The 24,200-nt window shown below is 34.9% G+C and overlaps 1 protein-coding gene across 1 annotated transcript in view; it reads right to left on the reverse strand.

Annotated features, from left to right (window-relative positions):
• Positions 1-6,279: 6,279 nt before the first annotated feature.
• NDUFS4 (NADH:ubiquinone oxidoreductase subunit S4) overlaps positions 6,280-24,200 on the reverse strand; it is a 52,679-nt gene continuing 34,758 nt past the window's right edge. The window contains exons 4-6 of the mRNA XM_059837008.1: positions 14,062-14,234; positions 10,513-10,586; positions 6,280-6,488 (exon numbers count right to left, since the gene is read on the reverse strand). Coding sequence (XP_059692991.1) covers positions 6,385-6,488; positions 10,513-10,586; positions 14,062-14,234 — 351 coding nt within the window. The 3' untranslated portion in view covers positions 6,280-6,384. The remainder of the gene's footprint in view (positions 6,489-10,512; positions 10,587-14,061; positions 14,235-24,200) is intronic.

Raw genomic sequence — 24,200 nt, forward strand, 5'->3', positions numbered from 1 at the left:
TTTGAGACATAGGCAGGACTTTGACACCAACTAAACTACCAGTCTGGAGGAAAAAATTGACACCAAAGTAAACTACTAATCAGGAGGAAATAAAAAAGCAAAGAAAAAATTTCTTAGCCATTCTTAGTAACAGGAAAGGATGCTTCAGCCATCATTTTTTAAACAGGCAGAATAAAAATCTGAAGGAACTTGAAATAATACAACAAAATATAAAATATGTATGTAATTCAACCCTAAGCTGAGCAAAGCAAGGAATTTCAAATATAGAGATATAAATCCAACAGTTTAATCATCACTCAGATGATATTTAATTCAACAGTCATTAATTATCTCTTAGACGTGAAGAGTGGTATTGATGACTGAACTTCAGGTGTTCACACCTGAGATGGCAGTCATTTAACTGGTCTCTGTTTACAGTCATGTAAGAACAAAAGGTGATTACGGTGGATCTGTCTAGCTCAGGTCCTGTTTCAGAAGGGGAGCAAATGTAGACAGCTGTCTAGCTTTGCAGGGATGCCTGCTGAGTCGTGTTCCTTTGCTTATTCTGATAGCCTTCAGCCATTTGTGCTTTAGGGAATTCTATGCTGAAGGTGACTGCTATGTGTTTAAAAACCCTTCAGGGTTTTTTTTTCCCCCCCAAACAACTTGTTTAGTCTCTCTTTTGAGACATGCACTTTTAACATTCATTCACATCACACCCACGGCAATAGACAAGAAAGTATTTCTACAGCTCCATGCATCTTACCTCTTCAGATTTCTGCACTAGCTAAATCAATCTAAATCCACCAGCTACTAAAGGAACCCAGTAAGTTCCTCATATTGTGAATATGTGCAAATATCCTCATGTTGCGAACAGGTGGGCAATTCTCACTTCACCTCATTTTAAAACAGATACTCTAAGATTACGGATTTACAATTTTACTCCAAATTACAGTGATGGGCTGCAGCAAAGTTGTTTCCAATTTACTGTTATTTTTAACATTTGGATTATATTAACAGTAGCAAGTTTTGCTTTTTTATAGCCTAGTTATTTTAATGCATTTTAAAAAAATCGTTTTACTTAGATAGTTGCACCTATGCAAGTGCAGCCTGTGGAATTCAGTTACTGTGCATTCTCAGTGCTGTGGTTCAATATTCTGGGTTGAGGCAAACATATATTTTACTCCAAAGTTTTGTTTTACGCATAACTGCAAACAGCAGTTGCAAACTAAGAATAACTAGAAATCAGAAATTACCCCCCGTTCCTCCCCCCGCATTTAGTAGTTTATTTTGCAGTGTCTCTGTGAAGCTCCTTAGATTGTTACAAGATTTTATGTCTGCTCTAGAAATTGGGTATTATGTATCTGAGGGCTGTACTTTGGGGTGTTGACTGGTAAAGGAATGTTGCTACCATATCCCAACAATAAACCAGAAAGACAAAAAATGCACCATTGGGAAGCTAAAACCTGAAAGTTCCATGCAACAGAGTAATGAACAAGGCATTCTGAATATAAAGGGCACTCTAACTAGCATTTCTCCAGTCATACTCAAAAATATTTTCTCAAGCACTGTGCAGATTTCCCAGGTGAAGCAATAAAAGTGGTCAGGTGGGGAAAGGGTAAGAAAGCAAAAATAAATTTAATTTATTAATTAAATAAGCAAATTGTAATTTTGACAAAATTATCTGGCAGCAACACTGGATCATGTAAACAAAAATAGTGAAGCATCCAAGAACTGATCAAAAAACAGTGCAGGAATAAGCACAGAATTTATTAGGGACTGTTTGTAATAAGAAGTGTGTCCTGGTTTTAAATTTACAGTACTTCTCAGTTTGATGTTTGACTTCTCTTAACTGGTTAAGGAAGAAGGCAGCAATGACAAGCTTGCATTCAATTACAGAAATCATCTCAGTAGACTGACTACAACTTTGCATACATATTCCTGTAACAGACAACCAAGGCATGCCAGAAGACAACTGCTTCACTTGATAGACATAAGAATTTTCTCGTTTTCTCTACATAATAACAGAGAAATTAAAATATCTTCCAGTATTTATAGGCACAGTACCAGAATAAATAAACACTTTTCCTCACTTCTTGTTAGTGACATATTTTTAAGAATAATTGTAGTTATTTATCAAGACTAGCCATTCTTTTACCAGAATGTTTTAGGAGGAAAACTGTACATGTACCTTCATTTAAGTATTTCTGAAGTCCTAGAGAATACTCTTGAATCAGTGGAATTTGCTTACATGTAGGTATCCGAATATGGTAACCTGTTTTAAGAAACCTGATGATCACTAAAGATCATGATGGTCAACAGTGAATGTTGTTCAGCTTCAAAGTTGGAACTGTTTGTGGTCACTTCTTCACTAAGGGATGTATTTAATTATCACAAAACACTGACAAAACACAATAGCATACAATGTTGCAACACCATACTGGCAAACAGTACAAAGAATAGCCATTCTGAGACAGATCAGGATAGACACCTGAGCAAACCCAGCTTCGGCTATGGCTGATAAAAACAGGGATACTCCAAGGATCCAGGATACTCTAGAATACTTTCCTAGCTGCAGCAGCAGCAGTTAGGTCAGGGATTTTACTAAACAGAATACTATTTTATATTTAATGCAGGTTTTTATAACATGCATTTCTTGTATTGAATCTAGTGTAAAGCTAGTTTTGGTAGTCAAAAAATTGCCAATGAATTTCAAAATCTGCTATGTAAAAATGTACTTATTCTCATGAGATTGTTGATACACCTGTTTAAAAGCCAGTGAATTATACAGTTTTCGCTGGATTACTTGTGATTTCAGAGGCCACCCATACCTCAACCTTCTCTCCTCCATTGTAGAGATTTGCTCCTCAAAAAAAAGATACTTACATCTTCAGGTGTGCTGTTTTCTCTGTAACTTTGCAAGAGACCCTTTTGAAAGCTCTCTGCAAATCCAAATGAACTACGCAAATCATCCTGCCCCATAATCACCAACTACAATGAAGAATGTGAAAATAATTATTTAGAGAGTTTTTCAAGATGTGGGGAGGAATGAAAGAAAACCCAATAAACAAAAAACCCCAAAATGTGTCACTTGTTATTCAGATGAGACTTTTAGGAAAAATGTTTAAACCATAAGTTATAGCTACACAGTTTCAAATTTCAGTTACTTCCAGACTATGATCTTATTCTAATCAATTTATTTGTACTTATTCTAATCAACTTGTCCTAAAAGGTGTTAAATTAACTTTTTCTGTGCAGGAGGCATTCATGATGGGAACCTTTTTACATTCCCTCATGATGAACATGGATGTGAAGAATCAGTATTTTACATCCACTGAAATCAAGATTTTAATACCAATTCAAAACTATTTTGCACTTCCTTTTAAATACCACATACCTTGTAGAGTTGATGGGAGTGAAAAGTAGTAGCATATGGAAGGAAAGATATTGTGATGCTGCTTGTTTCTTTGAAGAAGGAACTTTAACTAAGACTTGACAGGAATAATCCAAAACTCATTATGATATTCTGGCTGAGACAGCAATGACAGATAATAAGCCTTTTTCAGAAAACTGGCGGCTCTGTGGAACAATTTGCTAGAAATGGGAAAGGACTTTGTCTCCAGCAGCAGCATACTGCCTCCAGTACTTCATACAACATAACTACCGAAACCAAAGCGTAAGAATACTTCAGCCCATTCTTCGCACAGGGCTTTCCACAATAATGGAAGCTACAAAACTGGAATGAAAACACCTCGATTCTAAAACAGCTCAGTGAAAGAATGTAAATGTAACATCTGCGGTACATTGCTCTGCAATACTGCAACTGCCTAGTAATTCTTTAACATTCTTTTGCTATTGCCATGTAAGGTGCCAAGACACGTGACCTGCAAACAAATCCCATTGGGTAAAGAACATATTCAGTCTACTTGTGAGCTTTACATTTTTTCTTCACCCAGAAATGATTTTTTTACTTTGACAGGTTTCAAATATTCCTCCATTTAAAAGCTTAGATGCAGCACAGCTAAATCTACCACCAAAATGAATTTGTAATTTCACTCAACATTCTAATTCTCCTCCAGATGAATTGCTAATCTCATTCATCATAAATGACCAATTATGGTAGTTTACTTGTTGTGCCTTTTGACATATTCAAAGTTCAGGAGCAATTTTACTTATCCAAATACACTGTGCAGTACATAGAAGTTGGAGTTCACCTATCAAATATTCACTTCTGAAGGTACTTAACTAAAGACAGCCAGATCATCTTGTGCAATTTCAGTTCCAGCCTAGAGTTGTAATAATTTCATAAATTAATGAAAGAGTAAAGAGTTCTGATCTCTAAAATATATTCTTGCTGCAACTGATTCTTTCCAAGCTCATGCCCTCAGTACTGTTTCACAGGTTTGAAGACCATAGTGACTACAGTCAATTCTATTCCCACTGTCATCATGGTCATTCTCAAACCATGCAATAGGATCAAAAAATCCAAGTTCCAGGAAAATGATTAAAGGAAAAGAAGATCAGAGCTCAAACACAAAGACTTCAAGGTGGCATGAATTATACACAATCATAAACAAAGAAACAAACAAAAAGAATTCTTCCTTAGAAACAGAAGGGGATTTATCAAATTCTCCTTTTAAGTATTTACATTATATTTCCAGGAGAAACAAAGAAATAAGAAACTGTGAAACTGGTTTTAGTTATGAGAAGTATAAATTAACAGACAGCAATTTCATGAATTAGGTGTCCAAAGATAATGCTAGGTATCTAACACTAATCAGTCAATTCCAGGGACCATGCCATTTCAAAAACTAAGCTGTGTCTCTGCTGCATTAGATACCCATGGATTTCTCACTTTGATAATCTGATAAAGCTTGAAGAACATTAAATTAAGAACTTGCTGCTCTTTACTTGGAAAAAACAGAAGAAAAACACTCCAATGAATGGCTTTTGTTTTTACTGTCTTCTTAGTAAGATAAGCATATTAAGCTGAAATGGAATACAAAGGAGATGCAGTAGATTCTGGCTGTTAAGATTCCAGTTTGGTGCACTTTGGCATTCCTGGAGGACTTCAGGCTCCACTGCAAAATGCAGCATTCCAAATTCAATAGAAAATGAATTGGAATAACAGTTTTTGTCTGTGATAGGAAAATAGCAACTTCATCCAACTGATTGATTATGCTGAAACTGGGTCAGAACCAATGCCTTATACAAAAGCTAGCTAGCATATAGGGGGCTGGTTAAAGTTGAAACAAGAATATACATCATATAATAATAAAACCTGGGCAATACAAGACAGTTTTATGCCTTCTTTTTGTTAAAAACTAACACGGCACTCACAACATTACTTACATCTATGTGGAGAGAGCTGTTTCAACTGTATCTTTTGTGACAGCTGGGATAAAACTTTCAGTTGCATAGGAAAAAGGTGTACATTTGTAATACGTTTTACTGATCATGAGCCAAAGCCATAACTTGTTAAGTTAAAGCAAATAAAGCAACAGCCAAAGACATATAAACAAAGATTTCAAATATAACATTACGCATTTTTAAAACTTATAATTTAATACCATTTAAGACAAATTGAGCTTACAATGTATACTTGCTGTTAAGGCTGAGATGCTATCACCACATCTCCTGTTAAGCAACAGGAAACCTCAATTCAGATAAACATGTAACCAGCAATAAAATACCCAGAACTGTAATTATGTAATTAGTACATGCTAATACTCTGTGAGGCACTCAAGCATTCTGACTTCATTTGTGAATGTTTAACTGGCTTAGTTTCACTTTTCAAGAACATCACAGAGAAACAACTACAATCTTAATCTTTCAGACTAAACCTGCTCCATAAGCAAAACAAAACCCAGTGCTTTCTCTTCCAGTCATGAATGCTTCTGGAATAATGACTGTTTTAATTTCAGCAGAAAGGAGTTATATAATATACATTTATACAGAAGAGTCTTGAGTTATACCCACCCTTTGCTCTTCAACTGCCAACACTGTCTTGTATAGAAAGAAAAAAAAAAACAGCTTTTATTGAAAGACTTTGTCTATGCAAAGCTTACTGAACTTAATAAACTTTAGAAGTTTAAACAGGATAGTAGATATAAAATAACCATCAAAGATCAATCATAACCTCTAAAGTTGCAGCTGATTTCAAACATTCCTTTTGATAGGAATGTACAGCAAGTTTTCAGAAGTATGAACACTTCAAATCTCCTCTATTTATAGGGAAGTTTGTAACAGGTTCAATTGGAGACATGAAAACCATTTTAAATAGACATCACAAGATGCATCTGTAGTTTAAAGGTCAAATTTATTAGGAGATTAAGAGATGTATTGTACATGGACTATAAATACAGCACAGCTGACTTTATTCCCAGTCACACACTCAATGCCAGCCTATTTTGTAGACACTCTTGTTCTTTTGTTCCAAGAAAAATTTGCACCGTAAGACTTGGATTTAGGCTTTGGCATCTTCTTCTCTTCGACATCATAACTCCAGCCTAGAGGTTATGGGGTAGTGGCAGGGTGAGACAAGAAACAATGAGAATTATATTCTCAGCATACAATATACAGCAAATCCAACTTAAAGGCTTTAACTTTAATATGTTTTTTTTTAATGTAGGCACCCACTAATCTGTTCTTTTCTAGTTGAAACAGAGAATATAAAATGGCATGAATGTGGCAAATGACCATTCTCTGAGAAGGCAAGACCTAACCATACTACAGACCTCCATGCAAAAAACCTGACAGTCATTAATGAAAAGCTACCCAGGGAAGATTGTCTGTCCTGTAAGTTTGTGGCTCCACAACTCCACAGCACACAGAAGCACTAAGGCTCTGTGTATGTTGGCACAGGAAATGAAGAAGGTAAGAAAACATATGCCATAAAATAACATACAAAAGATCATTCTCAAAGGCTGGGAGATAATGAAGACCCTGGAAAGCTAATAAAAAAGAAGAGTAGGAGGACCAAAAAAACCAAAAAGCAAAGAAAAAACTTCAACATTAGAAAGGAGTTTAATACTTAACATTTTAAAGGACTTTAATACTTAACATTTTTTATAAGAACATAAAAAATTAGGAGTAAAAAGAAAAGGGAATGAAGTGATAGAAGACAAGTAAATTATGTGATAGTTAAGCAAGAGAAATGCTTAAAAATGTCAGAAAAGAGGAGGTGGAGACATTAGTGTTTATGTAAATCAAAATGCAAATTGATTGCAGCCTCCAGGTGCCTGGAAAGTTGCCAGGGCAGCACTCAGTATTCCGAAGTTTGGTCTCTTTAGCTGCAATATTTCACTCAAAGTTGAGATACTTCTGTTGAAGCCAGAAGTGGTTAAATACGCAGTTTTAAGTGATACTCATAAGACAGTACTTTTCTTGGTTTTAAAACTAAAAGTTGCAAGCCCTAAAATACTTAACATATATCTGATTTTTTATACTTAAAGTGCTCACAGTAAACAGTCAAGATACAGCTGCGCATCTGCAAGACACACAAGTTGTCACGTCACTGCATCAATTTTGCGTATTCACAAACGTCACACAAACATTTTCTTCATGTTTATTAGTCTCAACCAGTGTTAATTTCCAAGTTAACTATTCTCTGTAAGAAATACTGAACAGGGACTTTAAAAACATATTCTTTCCATCTGTGAAAACACTGGCTTTTGCCTCCTGTTCTGATTAAAAAATATAAGCTTGAGTAAACAGCCAGAACTAGATCCAGAGACAGACTGCAGTATTGCAACATTCAGCATTGTAACACCTAACATTGAGACACTTGGCTGCTGGAATGGAATCTACAGCCCCAAGGTATTGCTTCATCTTTTTATACACCAGATGGAGAGGGGCCGAGTGCCTCTAAAAGAGATTTGCAACTGCCAGCACAATGACTTGCACTGCCACAGATAGCCAAAATGCATAAAGTCAGTTACATCTAACTAATGACTGCAAGAGGCCACCATTTGTGAATAGATTCCACACTTTGGAACAGACTCTTTCAGACCAACATTTTGAGGTGTTCACGACAGAGAGCAGAGGTCACTTTTATAAAAATACCAGAAAGCTGGGGGAAGTTACTCTTGCCCAGAGCCCTGCCATAGAAGCCAAGTAGACAGAAAGCAGATTTCAGCTTCTCTGGAAGAACACCCTCACCACCTGTCTAAAGGTTATTGTGGAGTTGAAAAACCCTCCATCCTTGCTACTTAAGCTGTATGATTTTAAACAACTGCTTCAGTGATTCAGACAGGACAAAAAAAAATTAGGTCAACAGAATTTTTCATTCCTTCCAGTTAAAATGTTACCTCCTTGCCTAGAACTCAGACCATCCTCAGCTGTAATTTTGGACAGCAATGTTTCCTGTTACTGTATCCAGTGCTGCTACTCCAACATTAGAAAACACATCAGATGGGGCAGGCAGAAAGACATCTCCTTAAGTTCTTAAGTGAGAAAGAACTTTCAAGTTCACAAACTGTACCAAAAAAACCTGCAATATCTAGAATTTTCAGAAATTACATTCCAGGTTCTTAAGGAATTTTATAATAGAAAATTTGTGTGGGTTATACAGGAGCAACAGAGAGGCAGTTATTTGTGTTCCTAGACTTAGATATGTCTCAATACTATCTTGGTTATGAAGCTAACTTCCAGTGTATATGTGTGCCAAAATGTCTTTTAAAAAGCAGAACTAAATAATGTAAAATTTGTATTTCTAGCTACACATGATATTGAAAATATCACTACAGAAAAAACTATGCACATATCATACACATAAATAAAAAATGAAAGTAAAACTTCGGCAAGCCAGTATCTACAGAGAAGTACAGTGTATTTCAATTATGGTAAAATTAAGAGTGCAAGCTAAGTGAATATTGATCTACTAATATTAATACCAAGTCATAGCCTTAGTTCAGTTGGTTTCATGCACAATAGAGTAATTTCTAACTCAGTGAAGGCATAAACTTTCTACACTGAACAAATGCATTTAACTTAGTCTGCATTTTGAAAAGACAAAATATAACATGTACAAAGAGATGACATAAGCAGGTCATTACATTAGTTTTTTTCTCCTGTATGCTGAATTGTTCAAGAAATAATATGAACAATACAGAAGCATAAGTGCCAAATTCTCCCAAATTTTATTTGTTCATAAAACAGTAAAATAAACTAATAAAATCACATAGATTATCCAATGCAAATTTGATTCTATCAATTTCATAGATAACAGAACATATTTTTCAATAAAATTAGTACTACTAAGCCAAAAAAACTTCTGTCTAAAGAGGAACAGACAAATTAGATTCTAGCTTTTACTATTAAAAAGTGCAAGTAAATTTAACATTAAATGGTTTAATTTCTTAGATGTACAAGTTATTGGACTTACCATGTTTGTGATGCACAATATCAACCTCTAACAACTTTGCATCATTTGGTCTGACCAAAGAACTTTACTGTTTACCCCAGACTAAATATAGTTGAAAGCTGCACACCACAGGGAAGACTTCTGAAGAACCTTACACTTCATGTGCATTATTCCTGGCTTTATCTCAATGCAATTAATCATCTTCACATCCATAGGGACTAAGCATCAAGCTTAACTTTTTAAGGAAAATGGAGGTGATTTAAAAGAAGAAAAAAAAGAAAAAGAAAAGAGAGCAGCAAAAAATTCATGCTAACACAAAAAAGGACTGTTGAATATTCAAAAGGTTGAGATTATACGTATTGTTTATGGCACCATCATTCTGTCAGGAAATACAAGGCTAACTAACTAAGTTTGCAGATATATTCCCTGTGATATAACATTGCCTTCTGGGGAAGTCCAGACTCGACAATAGGAAAAACTTATTCCCTGAGAGAGTGTAGTCATAGGAACAGGCTCTCCAGGGAAATGACCAGGACAGTAAGTTTCTCAAAGCTTAGCATCTGGGCGATGCTTTTAGTCACACGGTTTGCTTTTAGGTAGTCATGTGAGGACCAGTGAGTTGGACTTGATGATCCTCTTGGGTTTCTTTTACAATAAATCTATGCTGCAAAATAGCCAAAAATGAAGTCCAACATGCTTACCTGGTAGTCTTTTAATTTTGGTTTTTTGATTATCAAACATTCACAGGACCTCTGACAGTTTTCCTTACTAAGAACTGAGATGCTCATGTTAAACCTTCAGGCAAAGATCACATCGCCATGCAGATGGAACACCAAGCCTGGGATACACCTGAAGTATTAACTTTCCTCCAAGACCCGAGCAAGGTCTGATTCAGCTCCCATTTAAAACAGACAGTTGCAAAAGAATTTTAACATTTATATTACATTTTAATAATAATAATGGCCGAAACACCTAAATTCAATGCCTTCAGCACCACTGGAAATATCCCCCCTTCCCATTTTCCTCCTCTCCATGTAGAACACTAGTCTACCAACTCCGCAGAACAGAGGGAAGGTACTTTAACCTGTACTTATTCTGCTGTTAATACTTTGAGATCAAGATTGCCTATGAAGGATGAACCTCTCATAGCCCATAGACACAATACGTACCATTTTTTTCAGCAAAAGCAATGGCATCTTCTTTAGTAGAGAAAGTAAGAACCATGTTGGATAAAGGATCAGCTCTGTAAGTAATCAGATGACAATTTTTAGGCATATTGGAAATAGAAAAAAATTGTATCTGTATCTCAAATGTTAAATCAAATGCTGCATTACACAGCTCACAGTAGTATGCCAACTCATAAAAACACTCAACAGACTTCTAAAAATTATTTTCAGGGTCAACACTTACTTTCTTCAAAGCATTGTTTTACTCTTTCAGTGTGTTAGACTCCCCTCACAGCTACTTGCAAAAATTAACTGGGTTATTAGGCACACACGTCTAACCACTTGCTGAGGTTATAGTAAGTGCTCTGAGAGACTGTTTAAATTAATCTGCAAAATCCCTTTATTTTTGTAAGATCTGGAGGTCTAAGGTAATTCTGAACATTTCAAGGAGACCAAGTGTCTGCAGAATAGCTAGGCGAAGAATAATCCCGGACAGAAAAGAACAGAATACTGAAGTGAGTAGAGAAGGAATTAAACAGAAACTGCAAAGTACATTAAAAAAATATTGAGAGTTCTGCTTTAGCTGAGATCACATGACCCCCCCCAATTCAATCCTACACAGCAAGCAGATCACAGGCCACAACTGAAAATGAAGCTCCAAAATGCAAACTGCTAGCTAAGTAATTACATAGTGGTTAGTTTTAGATGACCAGCTATTCCTCAACTGCATGAAAGAAGCACCATAAAGGTTTTTGAAACAAATTAAATTCTCAGTAAAAATACAAAATTGCCTTATTTGTTGCTATAAAAGCTCAATTTAAGAACAATGACAAAGGATGAAAAAAAAAATAGAGTTCTAACTCTTAAAGAAATTAGATACTGGTTGTAGCAACACAAAGATAGATAAAACCTCCCTGTGACAACACTGCCTATGAGCCTGGGAGACAACTGGAAAGACAAGACCAAATTGCAACAAACTATTGAAGGAGCTGCCTCTCAACTGCTCTCTCTTTGAAGCTAGAAGGATAAATGAAGAGAAAAGACTAAAGATACACTGAACTCTCTACAATAAAGGGCAAAGCCTGTGACTGGAGAAGGGGGAGGGGAAAAGGGGGAATCTCGCTTCCAGCAAAGACAACAGTGTAATTTTATCTGATGTACACATGGAAAAATGGAGTTCACTATATATCCAATATATTCCCCAATAAAAAAAATCAGAAACAAATAAACAAAAAACACACAACAAACAAACAAAAAAAAGGATAAAGACAGGAATTACACTTTTGCAAGCCACTGTGATAGGCTCTCTTAAAGATATTAAAAGATTTCTCTTATAACAGCATCTAAGCGAATTAAGAACTAAGAATTAGTTGATGACATGACCATCATGAGTGGAGAATCAAGTGGCTCCAGTATATTGCAATATTGTGACAACTTCTGCTTATTGTTATTCTCTTCCGTAATTGGGCTTGGAAAAATCTTTTCAACACTGCTAAAAAGGAACAAAGAAGCTTTAGGTCTGAAGTGTGATGAGAGACCAGTGCCTGTTCAGAACTGCAAATATGGCAAAATCCTTCCAGGACAGAAGCAGCTGGGAAATGAGAATTGTGCAGAAATTATTAGATCTGTTTACTGTGCAACCATCGTTCATTCAATCCAAATAGATTTCTGGTTTATTTCCATAAATGAGCTATCTGTGTGAGAAAACTGGATTTCAGGATGTCCAGTATGATGTCCTAATAGTGTCAGCAGTACCAGTGTTGCAAAATTTACTATGCCTACCCCCAATTGTTCTATCAATCACTGAAAATTAGGATTCCATGTTTTGTTCTCCTATGAGATCTCATACAATGAAAACTTTGCACTTGCCACACTTCTTTGTTTACAGTTTTATATTAAAAAGTGTACCGAAGAAATGTATTCAGGCATTCTCATAATGAAACCTCCCAATTACAAAAAAACCATGCCATGGGTCCATTTTACTTAGATCTGTAACCGGATAATTTTCACTTTAAAAAAGCCCAATAGCCAAGAAACAACAAGTGCAAAAAAACTCCAGCCCCAAATAAGACTGCAAAATGACAGAAATATAGGAAAGACCTACAGGTCCTTCCAATATACTCAAGTATATTGAGTTCAGAGAAAAAACGGCTTTGATATGTAGACTCTAGAGCTCTTACCCACTAATCCCATTACATTATTCAAAAGTAAATGGAAAACTGTCTATGAAATGTTCTTTGCAGAAATTAAATCTCAAGAGAAGAAACTCTTCTTAGGTATTTTTGGGTGTCAAATGGTAACACCAGAGTTTTCAGAGTTAGTACACTTAAAATTTTTAAAAGCATGCCTTAAAAATGAATGGATTCAAACTAATTCACAAAACCTTTAAACTACTAGCATTGATTCTCAACGGAGCACTTTTTTTTTTATCCTATATGGAGCCTGCTTACCCGTGAGAAATTTCTCTCCCTACCTCAAAATAAAAGCATATGTAGAGCCTTCTCAAATTTTTATGAGATATCAATGCAACAGGAAGACTTAATTTCAAAGTAACTTTGAACTAAATTTCTGGATACATTTATGTTATATATATATAAAAAAATAATTTCTGTGACTGGATTTGGAATGTTAATCCATCTCAAAAAATGCATCCTGAAATTATTTCACATTTAAGGTTTTAGAGTTTTTTTCACAAAATTTTGTGTCCTTTGATTATAAGTGCTAATATGGTAGCAGCCAGATATTTTCAGTACACATTTTCTGAAGTATGAAAAATAATCTCTGGTGGTTTATTTCAGTTTATGTCTAATTATTAACTATTGTGAATATGCTTCAAAGGAGACATCGTAGCTCCAAATCGAAATTACAATATTGTCAGAGGAATTGCTGGTATAGCTCTCAGGGTCTACAGGAATTCTAACCACACTGTGAAATGTAGTACTGTATTCATATGAAGAAAAAAAAATTAAGAATTAGATGCATACAAGTTGTAATTACATTTCCAAAATACAGTATATTTAGCTAAGAGTAGTACCTTTCTGGATTTTTCATGTATTTAAAAGATTTTAATGCTAATACTGACAATACTTTAACAAACAGAATAATATTTTAAATAGCTGGGCTTCTTCTGTGTTTTTTTACTAGTTATGACTCCTCATTTTAGATCCTCAGGATAAAAAAATTCAAGAAATATTGTTGTTTTTGTTTAAAAGATGCAACTGAGAGCAGAGAATTATTTACTACTTTGTGTAACGAATGACTTTCTGGTCCTGATGCTGGTCCTGACACAGTAACATCATCACAGTGTAATCACTGAAATGTGTGGCTGTTAACTTCTTTTTCAAACTCTTCCAGATGATGTTGTGAGCTTTAAAAATCTGCTTTTAAACTTAACAGGTCATAAATCATACCACAAACAAACCCAACCACTTACTGTAAGTACAGTTATAATACAATCAGATTTACAGGTAGAAATATTTAATATTTCAAATTTAATTACCAGTGAGAGCCAAATATAGAAGAAAAGTATTTTCAAATTCAGTAAGTACTCACGTAGATGCCCAGCCCATTAAAGGGTTCTCCCAGCGCTCCCTGTTATCAAATTCCATCTTCCATTTCTTTGTATTGTTAGCTCCTGACTGCATTGCATTACGTGCTGGAACAAAAATGTGAACTTTTCTGGTTTTGATGTGCTCATCTGGAACACCAGTTAAAGTAGTGATATCCTAAAAAAAACATAATGTGATTTGTTAAAAAAGGGTTCATAAGAGACTTGTAAAATAATACCACTTTTTACATAAGTTCATGTTTTATTTTTAAAGTTACAAATCTGAAAAAAAATTTAGAAAAAGGAATTACAGTTTCAGCTGAACACAGCTGAAGGTGATACATGTTAGGGCTGCTATTACTCTGCCTCCCCTGGCTGAGCTAGATTTTGTTGGATCAGTTACCTGAACTTGTTCATCTCCCATCTACGCAACATCCACAGCCAGAGGAGGGACAGGACATTCCCCCCATCCTTCTCTGTTCACAGCTGCAAAGTCAGGATTGCTTCAATTTGCACCAGCTAAAGCAAATGTGGAAAAGTACAAATGCCTTCTTCCTTCAGGAAAATATTAGAGTGCTGACTGAAACACAGACAAATTCCAAAATATGAACCGGATTATTCACCAAAATACTTGCCAGCCAAGTATGCACTGTAGTGTAAGTGCTTTCCCTTGGGCTTAACTCTGTATATTGTTAAGAGACACCAACACCTATGGTGACTCAAAAAGCTATCCTTAGCATGAAGGAAGAGGTAGAAAGTAGTATCTTTTGCACAATATGCTACTGATTGTTTGAGACTACAGAGAATGTGCCAGAAGTCAGCTCTTATCTCTCTAGTCATTTATTATTAAATAAAGTTGACCCCCTCGTCATGTTTCAAGTTATGACTCAGCATTTGACAGCTCTTCTGTTGACGTTCAAGATCAACAGAGGGACATTTGATGCTGGTAACATTCTTCAGTATATTTGTGAAGGACAAAATGATTTAGGAAAAAAAAGATTTGTAACATTGTATATAATCAATAGTAGGATGCCCTCCTCTACTAGGGAGGGATAAGGCTTCAAAATAAATGGAACAAAAATAAATCCTTCAAACCAGCCTAAAAATATTAACTGACTTTAACAAAGATAAAATAGTGAAAAACCTCACAAGAATTGCTGTGAAAAATTACCCTCAGCAACATCTGATATAATTAATGTGAACATTTTTGCTAAAAACTAAACAGTAATTATGCAAAATTAACCTGTCAGTTCACCCTAGTAAAGACTGAAATCAAACATCAAATCCATCTCTAAGGAGGTTAAACTACTCCTGTTCCTTACATACTTAAAAGGCCAGTGGGAGCTCCTCAGTCTCCCTTCTTCCCTCCCCTCCCTTCCCCTCCCCTCCCCTCCCTCCAGAACAAGTAGTAAACTGGTGGAAGTCCAGAAAACTGCAGCAAAACTTTGGGCATATTGAACTTATCTTGACAGTATTGCCATGACTTGAACAAAATGAGAACTTTAAATGGAACACTGTCGTTTTACATAAATGTACCTACTAACTTTATGGGATTTTCCTTTGCGGCAAACTTGAAACTTTCTGATGCAGTCACCAGATCATCCTTTGAAAAGCAGCAGTGCTCATTTACAATTTTGTTTTACAAAATTTGGGAGATCAGTCCCTTAAAACTATAAAAGGGAGGAAGTTTAAAGCATTTGACTCGCATTTGCAATTACGACAGCAGGGGCAACAAACAAGCACCCACACTAGCTTTCCAACTTCTGACATTTCCACCCAAACTACCACAAAATACTGTCGAAGTACCTTAACAATTCCATTATAAATGCCTTCATTAGGACCAAGTCATTTTAATATGAGTCTAGCAGTGACACGAAAGAGAAGCAATACCAGAATGTTGCAACACCTATGTAAAAATACTTTCTGACAGACTGGCACTTCTCACTGCTGAAGCTTATACTGCAGTTCAGGAAGGAATTTGCTTAAATTTTTCTGATTTGAATTAGCAAAGTGCTTTGTTTAACAAAAACGAGTTTTCACCTGCAGTAAACTTTGGTGAGGATTCAATGTTTCAGCTTGTTTATTTATACAAATGGGTTGAAATATTAGCCTTTATTTCTGTATTTAACAAACATGAGAAAATGTAGTAATAGTCACAAAAAATTATTTTTCTGCTCTTTAACAATATGGTATGTGCAAAAATGCTGGGGTTGTTATCATCAAATACTTTCAGACACGTAAACTTCAAAATAGCCCAAAATTATTATATTTTTTTACTATTATTACTCTCAGCAACTCTTAAGTCCATTATGAATTTTATGCTTCAGTTTTAGAAGTTTTTGAATTCTTCCAGAATAATCTGGAACTACTAAAATAAAGATACTACATTATTTAACATTATGGACATATACTATTTTGTCTTTTGAAGACTTAATGCAAGAAAATCATAAAAATATTATACCACGCATACAGAACACAATCTAAAAAGAGGGTTAAAATCAGCAAATGCTATATTTGTGAGATTACCATAGTAAAGAAATGCCTAGACTTGTTTATTTGGATGAAAGTAAAATGAAAACCCCAAACATACCCTTCAAGCCATGTTTTTTGGGCACTCAGTTGGCTCTAAATCAAGGTTATTTCACTAATAATATAGGCTTAATCCCATAAAAATCTTTTCAAACTGAAAATTAAAACCTGCCTAATTTCCAAAACTGAAATATCTACATGGTGTTGCTAGCTCGCCATGCTTACATTCATTATAGCTAGAGTTTCCATGCCTTCTAGCAATCATTTATTGATATCTTCCCCATTTTAAAAGCTGGCAATTGAACAGACAGTTGTTAGGACAATGAGTTTCTGGTTGCTGAAGCTCAAGTTGTCCTGACATAAAATCACTGATTTTTGCTTGCTGTAGACATGTAAGGTACTGTAGCATAGCTGAGCTGTTGCCAAAGATATGGAATAAAAAGGCTTGGCATCTATCACATACTTGACACCTAAAGAGCACAGAAGCTCTAAGATTCCTATTCCCTGTAGGCGCACTCTTAGTCTAGACAAACTGATTTCTCACAGTTTTAAAATGCATTACAACACTCTATTGTGATCATTTCATCCACACAGCTCCAGCTAGTGACAGAAGAACCTGTCCTTTAAGCGACATTTCAATGGGCTAAAGCTCCCGCTCCAAGATGCCATTAAAACAATATAATACTTGAAAAGAACTATGCTGCATTGGGTTGAACTCTTAGCTGGGTCTTCAGTGCTTTGTTCTGAGTTTAAGTTCTCATTGAAACTACCTGTGAACCAACTTTCCAAAACAAAGATATTTTTGACAGCTGGTTTCACATTAGTATCTCTTTTTTTTTTTTTTAAAGTGCTCCTTCATTTTGCTGTATTAGCAATTTAAGACAGTAGTGAGGTATTCAGCATTTAAAATCTTAAAGGTATTAGATGACAATATAAAAGACTTGAGAAATGAACTTTATAGGTTTACTAGAAATTAATAACCCTGTTTCACAGTATTAAAACAGGCTGCCAGCTAAAAGGTGCATTCTGACATTCGTTTTTCCTAATATATATGTTATTTGAATAGTAAACTCTGTTTTTGGGGTTTTTTTGGTAACTCAAGAAAATTTTAATACTAATTTTGAGGCATTTTGTCTCTTTTTGGAATAAGCTCAAAGGGACAACCCCCTTTTTAAAAAACAGTGGAAATCACACAAAATTTCTTAAAAACAGGGGTTTTTCTTTATTACAATTTACATTACTTAAGAATGTTTGTCATGGTGGAAAGCCTGCTAAAGCTGTTCTAGAAAGGGTAGTAACAGATGAAATGTGGTATGCAGCAGTAAGAAAAACTGATTCATAGAGGCAGTGTCAATGAAAGCACTATTCAGCATGGAGATGACTTTTAAAGGAAACGAGAATTTCCTTCTTTTAAGTAATCCATTAATAGCAGAAATTCCAAGGGGACAAGAAATGGAACTCTCTAATTAAAGGAGAGAGCCAAAATGATTGAAAGTAGCTCTGAAAACAAATGGTTTTGAATTGATGGGTCAGGTGTACATAAAGGTGTTATGCTTCTTCTATGGCATTTCCTTCACCATGAAGACAGAAACTGTACCTAACTACTACTAACTACCTACAGTTTAGCACTCCCACTTTTTTTTCTTTCTTTTTTTTTTTTTTTTAATAAAGGAAACAGGGAACAAGTAATGGGAAGTTGATGTCAAAACACAGAGAAACCTCCCAGCAAGCTTCCAGCAACCACCCAGGATTTAGAGTCTTGCTAGCCGCTCTCTTTTCAATACCAGAATTTCACACATTTCAATGACCATTATGACTTCAAAGAATCAAATTTTCATCATTGTCCGTCATCTGCCGGTTGATTTGTATAAAGCAGTTCTTCTGCATGCATTCCAGACAAAGGGCTCCTTACTTTCGTGGCTATATATCAAGTTTAAAAGTTCTATTTGTGACAGTTGTGTCTGTGGTAAATTAGGGTAACACTGAAGGAGTGCAGCTGCTCCACAGGAACCTCCTTTTTGGCATCATTTCACTTAAATAAAAACTGAATAATTAGCTTCTGCCTTTATTAAACCACAAAAATGCCACTGGCCTTAGCAATTACTTCCGGTTGCCCCACCTACTTAACCTCAATAGTTTTACACTTGTTAGAAAGGAAAGTAGAAGTTTTCTGTACTTTATAAGAGTTTACAACAGCTTGCTTTCTTCCCCACCTCCAACATGTTTTACCAGACTAACTACGTAAAGTTTTGCTATAAATCCATGTTGCAATTCACTTTATTTAGAAGTTGTTATATCAAAGCACAGAACATCTTGCATAATACCCACAAAGTAACTGCTATGAAAAAAGTTTTTTATTTAATGTGCTCCGCTGCTTAACTGTATGTCAGGATCAGAACATTTATGTTTCTACATTTCAATACAATATTTTTGAAGGAAATGTAAGAGAACAGAATCTGCTATGTAAACTGCAAATGGAAAAATGGAGCAGAATGAACTAAACATGGTCAGACAACATTTATCTAACAGCTACAAACAAAACAAGGGGAAAAAGCATATTTGCCCTTAGGAAAATGTGCATCACACAGGATACAGTTTTCTTTCAGACTTGACAATCATTTTGCATTATCACAGTAAATGATGAACAGCATGGTATTACTCATAACATATTCTCCCATGTAGCCATCCTGCAGAATGATTAATAAAGAAGCTAAAAAAAAACCACCTAAAGAATTGTATTTTTAAAAAGAAAACCAAACATTGTAAACAGGAAACAGAATTTGATAATAACAAAGATTTCATGAAGGTTTGCATTTAAAGAAAATTTCTTTTCACAAGCAGCTTTGTAAAAAACTAAAGAGAAACTCAAAATGCAGAAAAATTTCTGCTTCTACCAGAAGCAGAAACTGTCATGTTACTGGAATCAAGCTAAGTCCACTATAATACTTTTTAGCTTGCTGACTGCCATTATGCAAAGGAATTGTCAGCATCCAAAACAAGCACTGGTAGCTTCAGGATTTTTATCCATCAGTTTGTAATTCACAGCTGAGGCAATACTATAGCAACTATAATGTCTGAGCATTCACCATAGTTGCAAAAACTCCTTGAGAACTTCCCTGTTGCCCTGCTCCAATGGCTCACTATACTTCCCCAATATTTTACATGCTTAATATTATTCTATACTTGCTCGTATGAGATACTTCAAATAAAACGGCATAACACATTCCAAACACCATTAAAACAGCATCCCTTTGAATCTGTGATTTGAGAAAAACTCTAGGAAAGAGCAAATGGGAATAAAGACTGGAACACGACTTCACAACAATTAGTAGAAAACATCCTTCTCACCTGCCCTTCTTTCACATCTTTAAAACACTTCACTTGAAGTTTGGAATGCATCCCCAAATTTTCTAGTCACATCTCCTCCAAAAGTCACAGAAAACTGGTATTTATAAAAGTGATTACAGGCAAGTTATAGGAAAAGCTGCTGAGTTATGCTTTTGTTGGTTTAAATTAAAACACTGAAAAGAAAAACAAAAATCTATGATTTGCACTTCTCAGTACCCTCACAAGACTCAAAACAGAGAGGCATTTTTCTTAACACACTTGCAAAATATACCAACTATTTAGCCTACATTCTGATAGACAAGTAAACAACATTTTACAAACTTAAAAATGAAACAGTTGAAACACCTAAGTCCCACTTTCAGCACAGACAGGCTATTTCTTGTTCAGTATCATTGTTCTGCCAAGAAACAATTGCAAGAAACAAAAATGTATTTTTTATTAATACTGTATTTTTTTTCTTGTAACAGTATGTCTTAGCTGTGTAGATGTTGACTGGGTAAATAAAAAGATGTTAAAAAGAAATGAAATCAAATAGCTGGGTTTACACTTTGGTTTCTCTCTATATCTCTATTAAGAAAATCATTTTTAAATAGAGGAAAGCAGGGGTAGTCAGGGGCAAAGAGTGTATTTCATAAAAATAAATGATGCTACTAGTATTCAGAATTCAGTGTAGATGCGATGTTCTTCAAACTGACAAAATGACAAACAGTATGATTACTTGAACAAGATGGAAAGAAGTCTGAATTACAGATGATCTTGCAAATTACTTTTTATTCTAACCCAATAATATTTAGAGAAAGTATATTTACTAGAGCTCATCCAAACCATACGTAAGCAAATCTTTTGCTTGCACACATAGGCCAGTGGCTAGGTCTTTTCATGAGGCCCTTTAAAAACAGTTTTTTACAGCGCACGGATTTCAAGCACTCTACTAAAACTTCAAAATGCTCAGATTAAAAAACATGCAAGAAAATCAATTAGTGAAGAATAAGACTACAGCCACATTTTTATATGACAGACTTTCAAATCAAAGAAGAGGCAGTCTTAGTTTACCTGCATTTAGAAAATGAAAGAGGGTAACCAAACAATTGAAACAATCTGATTTATCTTAGAATAATTTATATTATGGTAACACTTCTCTGCTGTACAACCATAAGCAACTGCTCTTACGGACACTATCACTCAGTGGAAAACAAGAGAACAGGCAGGAAAAGCTTTGAAAGAAAGCAGACAGAAGTACGAGCAGATAGACACTACCTAGGATAAAGAATTTTGTACCTATTCCCCCCATTAGTTCTATTTTGTATATACTATTAAATAAATAACATATTGTAGTTAACTTGTAGTTCAGTGATGGCATATTTTTCAAACATAATTTATTCAGTTTGAAGTATTTATAATACAATCCTAGCATAAGTCACAGTAAAGCAGATTGTCTTGCAAAGCTAAACACAGTATTTCAATAATATCTTGGTGAATTATTCATTACAGATGATTTATAGTCTATAAAATGCAATTTTGATCATGGACACCAAGAGCCTTAACCAGCAGTTCAGGATGAGGTCTTCATATCTGAGGTGAAAGCCAAAATTCAGGCTACTCTTGTGCACTGGAAATAATTTCTGTATTTTTCGCGTGTTTCACATGCCATTTTAATAAAGTACTTACTTTTAACTTTCACTAAAAGTTAAGTGTATTTACAAAGTAAACCATAAAGCATATGACTTAAATTAATTTTTTAAGATTACTGTTTTCCAGGAATAAGAAAATTAAAAATTATCATCTACTTTATGCCCATCTAAAAACCTTACAATGATTCCTCTGAAGGACCAATTAAGAAAATTTCCGAATAAGGCCTCAGTAGAGTTCCCAAATTCAGGTACCAATTGTTTCATAATCTTCAGCCTTCGGAAAGGGTTTCAATTGATGTTAAGTATGTGGCTCTTTCTCAAAGCTCCCTTATCCACTGAAGCTGCAAAAGACCCAAGGGAGCAAAAGATCCAGAATCTGCAGGGAATTAGGAAATTACTTACACACAGGCAGTGAAATTGCTGCTGTGAGGCAGGAACACCTTGGTCAATTAGTAATCTAACCTGGACAGCAAATATTCTAAGGTCTGAGCTACTGAGTACCCATTTGGACATACCACAACATCTTAGGAACTGATGAACTCTGCTAAGATTTTTTATGACGAAATCACAAGAAAGATTGTCACTAAGTGTATGAAATGTTAATTGTGAATTCAGTTTTAACTAACTAACTAACTAACTAACTAACTAACTAACTAACTAACTATGTCCTAGGGCTGGAAGCTAGAGCAAAGAATACTAAAATTTAAATCTCATTATTATGCATTTTTTAGTGTTCTTTTCCTTTCACCTCACAACTACCAATTAATTAATTCCCTATTGAATGGTAGCTATGGAGCAGCATTTAACTTTAAGGTTTAAAAATTAGCAAACTATTTAGGCTTCTGTTTATTAAGATAAAGGTACTCCTCAAAGGTGAGGGTAAAAAAAAGACAAAAAGTAGTTTTTAAAGTTTAGCTTGACAGTTCTGTCACACTACTTTATGGTCTGCTACAAAAAAGAGTATCAAGAAATTAAACCAATGCCTGCCTTTATTGTGATGCATGTTCTCTATTCTTCTCATCTCCTTTATAGAGAAAATTATTTCTGTAATAGATCTTTGCCCATAGAGTTACAAGTGGTGTGAGACATAAGAGAGAAAAACAGAAGCAAATCTCCAATCAAGAAATGCAAATTTAGAGCAAAATCCCTGTTAGTGCATGCTTTTTAGAAGAAGAAAAGTTGCACTTCAGAAACTACAAGGAAATCAGACCTGTTAAAAGCTGCCCCTTACCCTAATGCAGGATGTAATGCTTCTGTGTAATATGCGTGCACTTTAGAAGTTGAAAGGAAGTGCTAAATAGTGTACATAATTTCCATACACAGCAGGTAGTGAAGCAAGAAAAGAACTGACACAGTTACCCTCATTAAAGAGATGCACAATAGAGAACTGTTATGCAGTGTTAGCATATTGATGGTCTATGCATCAGGGATGTTGCGGCTATTAACAGCTTAAATGTTCACTGCATTTTGTTAATTAGTGCATATAGCTTTTAAACCTTAACTGTGTTTTAGAAGGCTCTTTTCTAGCAGTAGCAGAGCCATTACTTCCTGATGGGGATGGAAAGAGTTGATGGGTCTTCAACTGTTTCAATGTTATCAATAAAATACACCTTAATACCACTGGAGAAAATGGGTTTCTTTACATTTATCTATACAGCTAGTTAAAATTGACCGTTTCAAAAATCCCTCTCTAAAAAAGCTGAATTGTAACTAGAACATATTAGCATTACTGTGCAACTGGTTTTAGCTAGTTACCTCTAAAAGTCCATTCCTGTGATTAGTGTTTTGGCCTTTGTATTATTGGCCTTTACTTACAGGATAGAAATCATGGTTTTATACTTTCTAATAAAATAGAGAGAAATCCATCATCAAAGAAAATCAACTTGATACACTAACGTTTCCTTTTACTTTTGTACTGCTGTATCAAAGAAGAGTACAATGTGCAACTGTGTTTACTAAATGGTGATAAATAAGTAAGAATCTATATTGGAACCAGACATCAGAAAGAAGATATTCAACTTCTGACTCAACAGATGCAGAAGGAGTTGACTCAACAATGCTTTCAAATAGAGTCAAAAACAAAACAACAAAAATGTGGTCCTAAGAAAAAATACAAACCAGAAGAATAAAAAATAAAATATTAGTGCAAGCTACAATATTGATCTTAAAGCAGCTTCTGCCTGGTTAACATGATACTCAGTAAGAACTTCAAATACACGATTTATACAGATTATGTATGCCTACACAGGAAAACAGTTGCTTATTTTCATACATGAATTAATGTGCACATCCAGAAAATGAACTGATAGGTAAAATCAACAACTTCTGTAGAAATTTTAATCTGAATTACTACCAGTCATCATTTTTCAGAACTATCTGGAACATAATAAAAAAGTCTTTTAAAAAATATTGTCTTTGGAACGTCTTACCAGCATTTTGTAGAAATTCCTTATAGCTCAGCTTCTTATCACCTGTTAACCAAGTTTTCAGGGTAACAGGTAATAGGATTAAAGTTATCTTCCAATCAGCAAAGACTTTCTTTTGCCTTAAACTTAAAGTGAGTAGAACTGACTATGCCAAAAAATATATGTAAGAGACTAAGCAATTTCCCTATGGTATGTGTTTGACAGCACAAG

This window comes from Haemorhous mexicanus, chromosome Z (genome assembly GCF_027477595.1).
Source record: "Haemorhous mexicanus isolate bHaeMex1 chromosome Z, bHaeMex1.pri, whole genome shotgun sequence".
Taxonomy (NCBI): Eukaryota; Metazoa; Chordata; class Aves; order Passeriformes; family Fringillidae; genus Haemorhous; species Haemorhous mexicanus.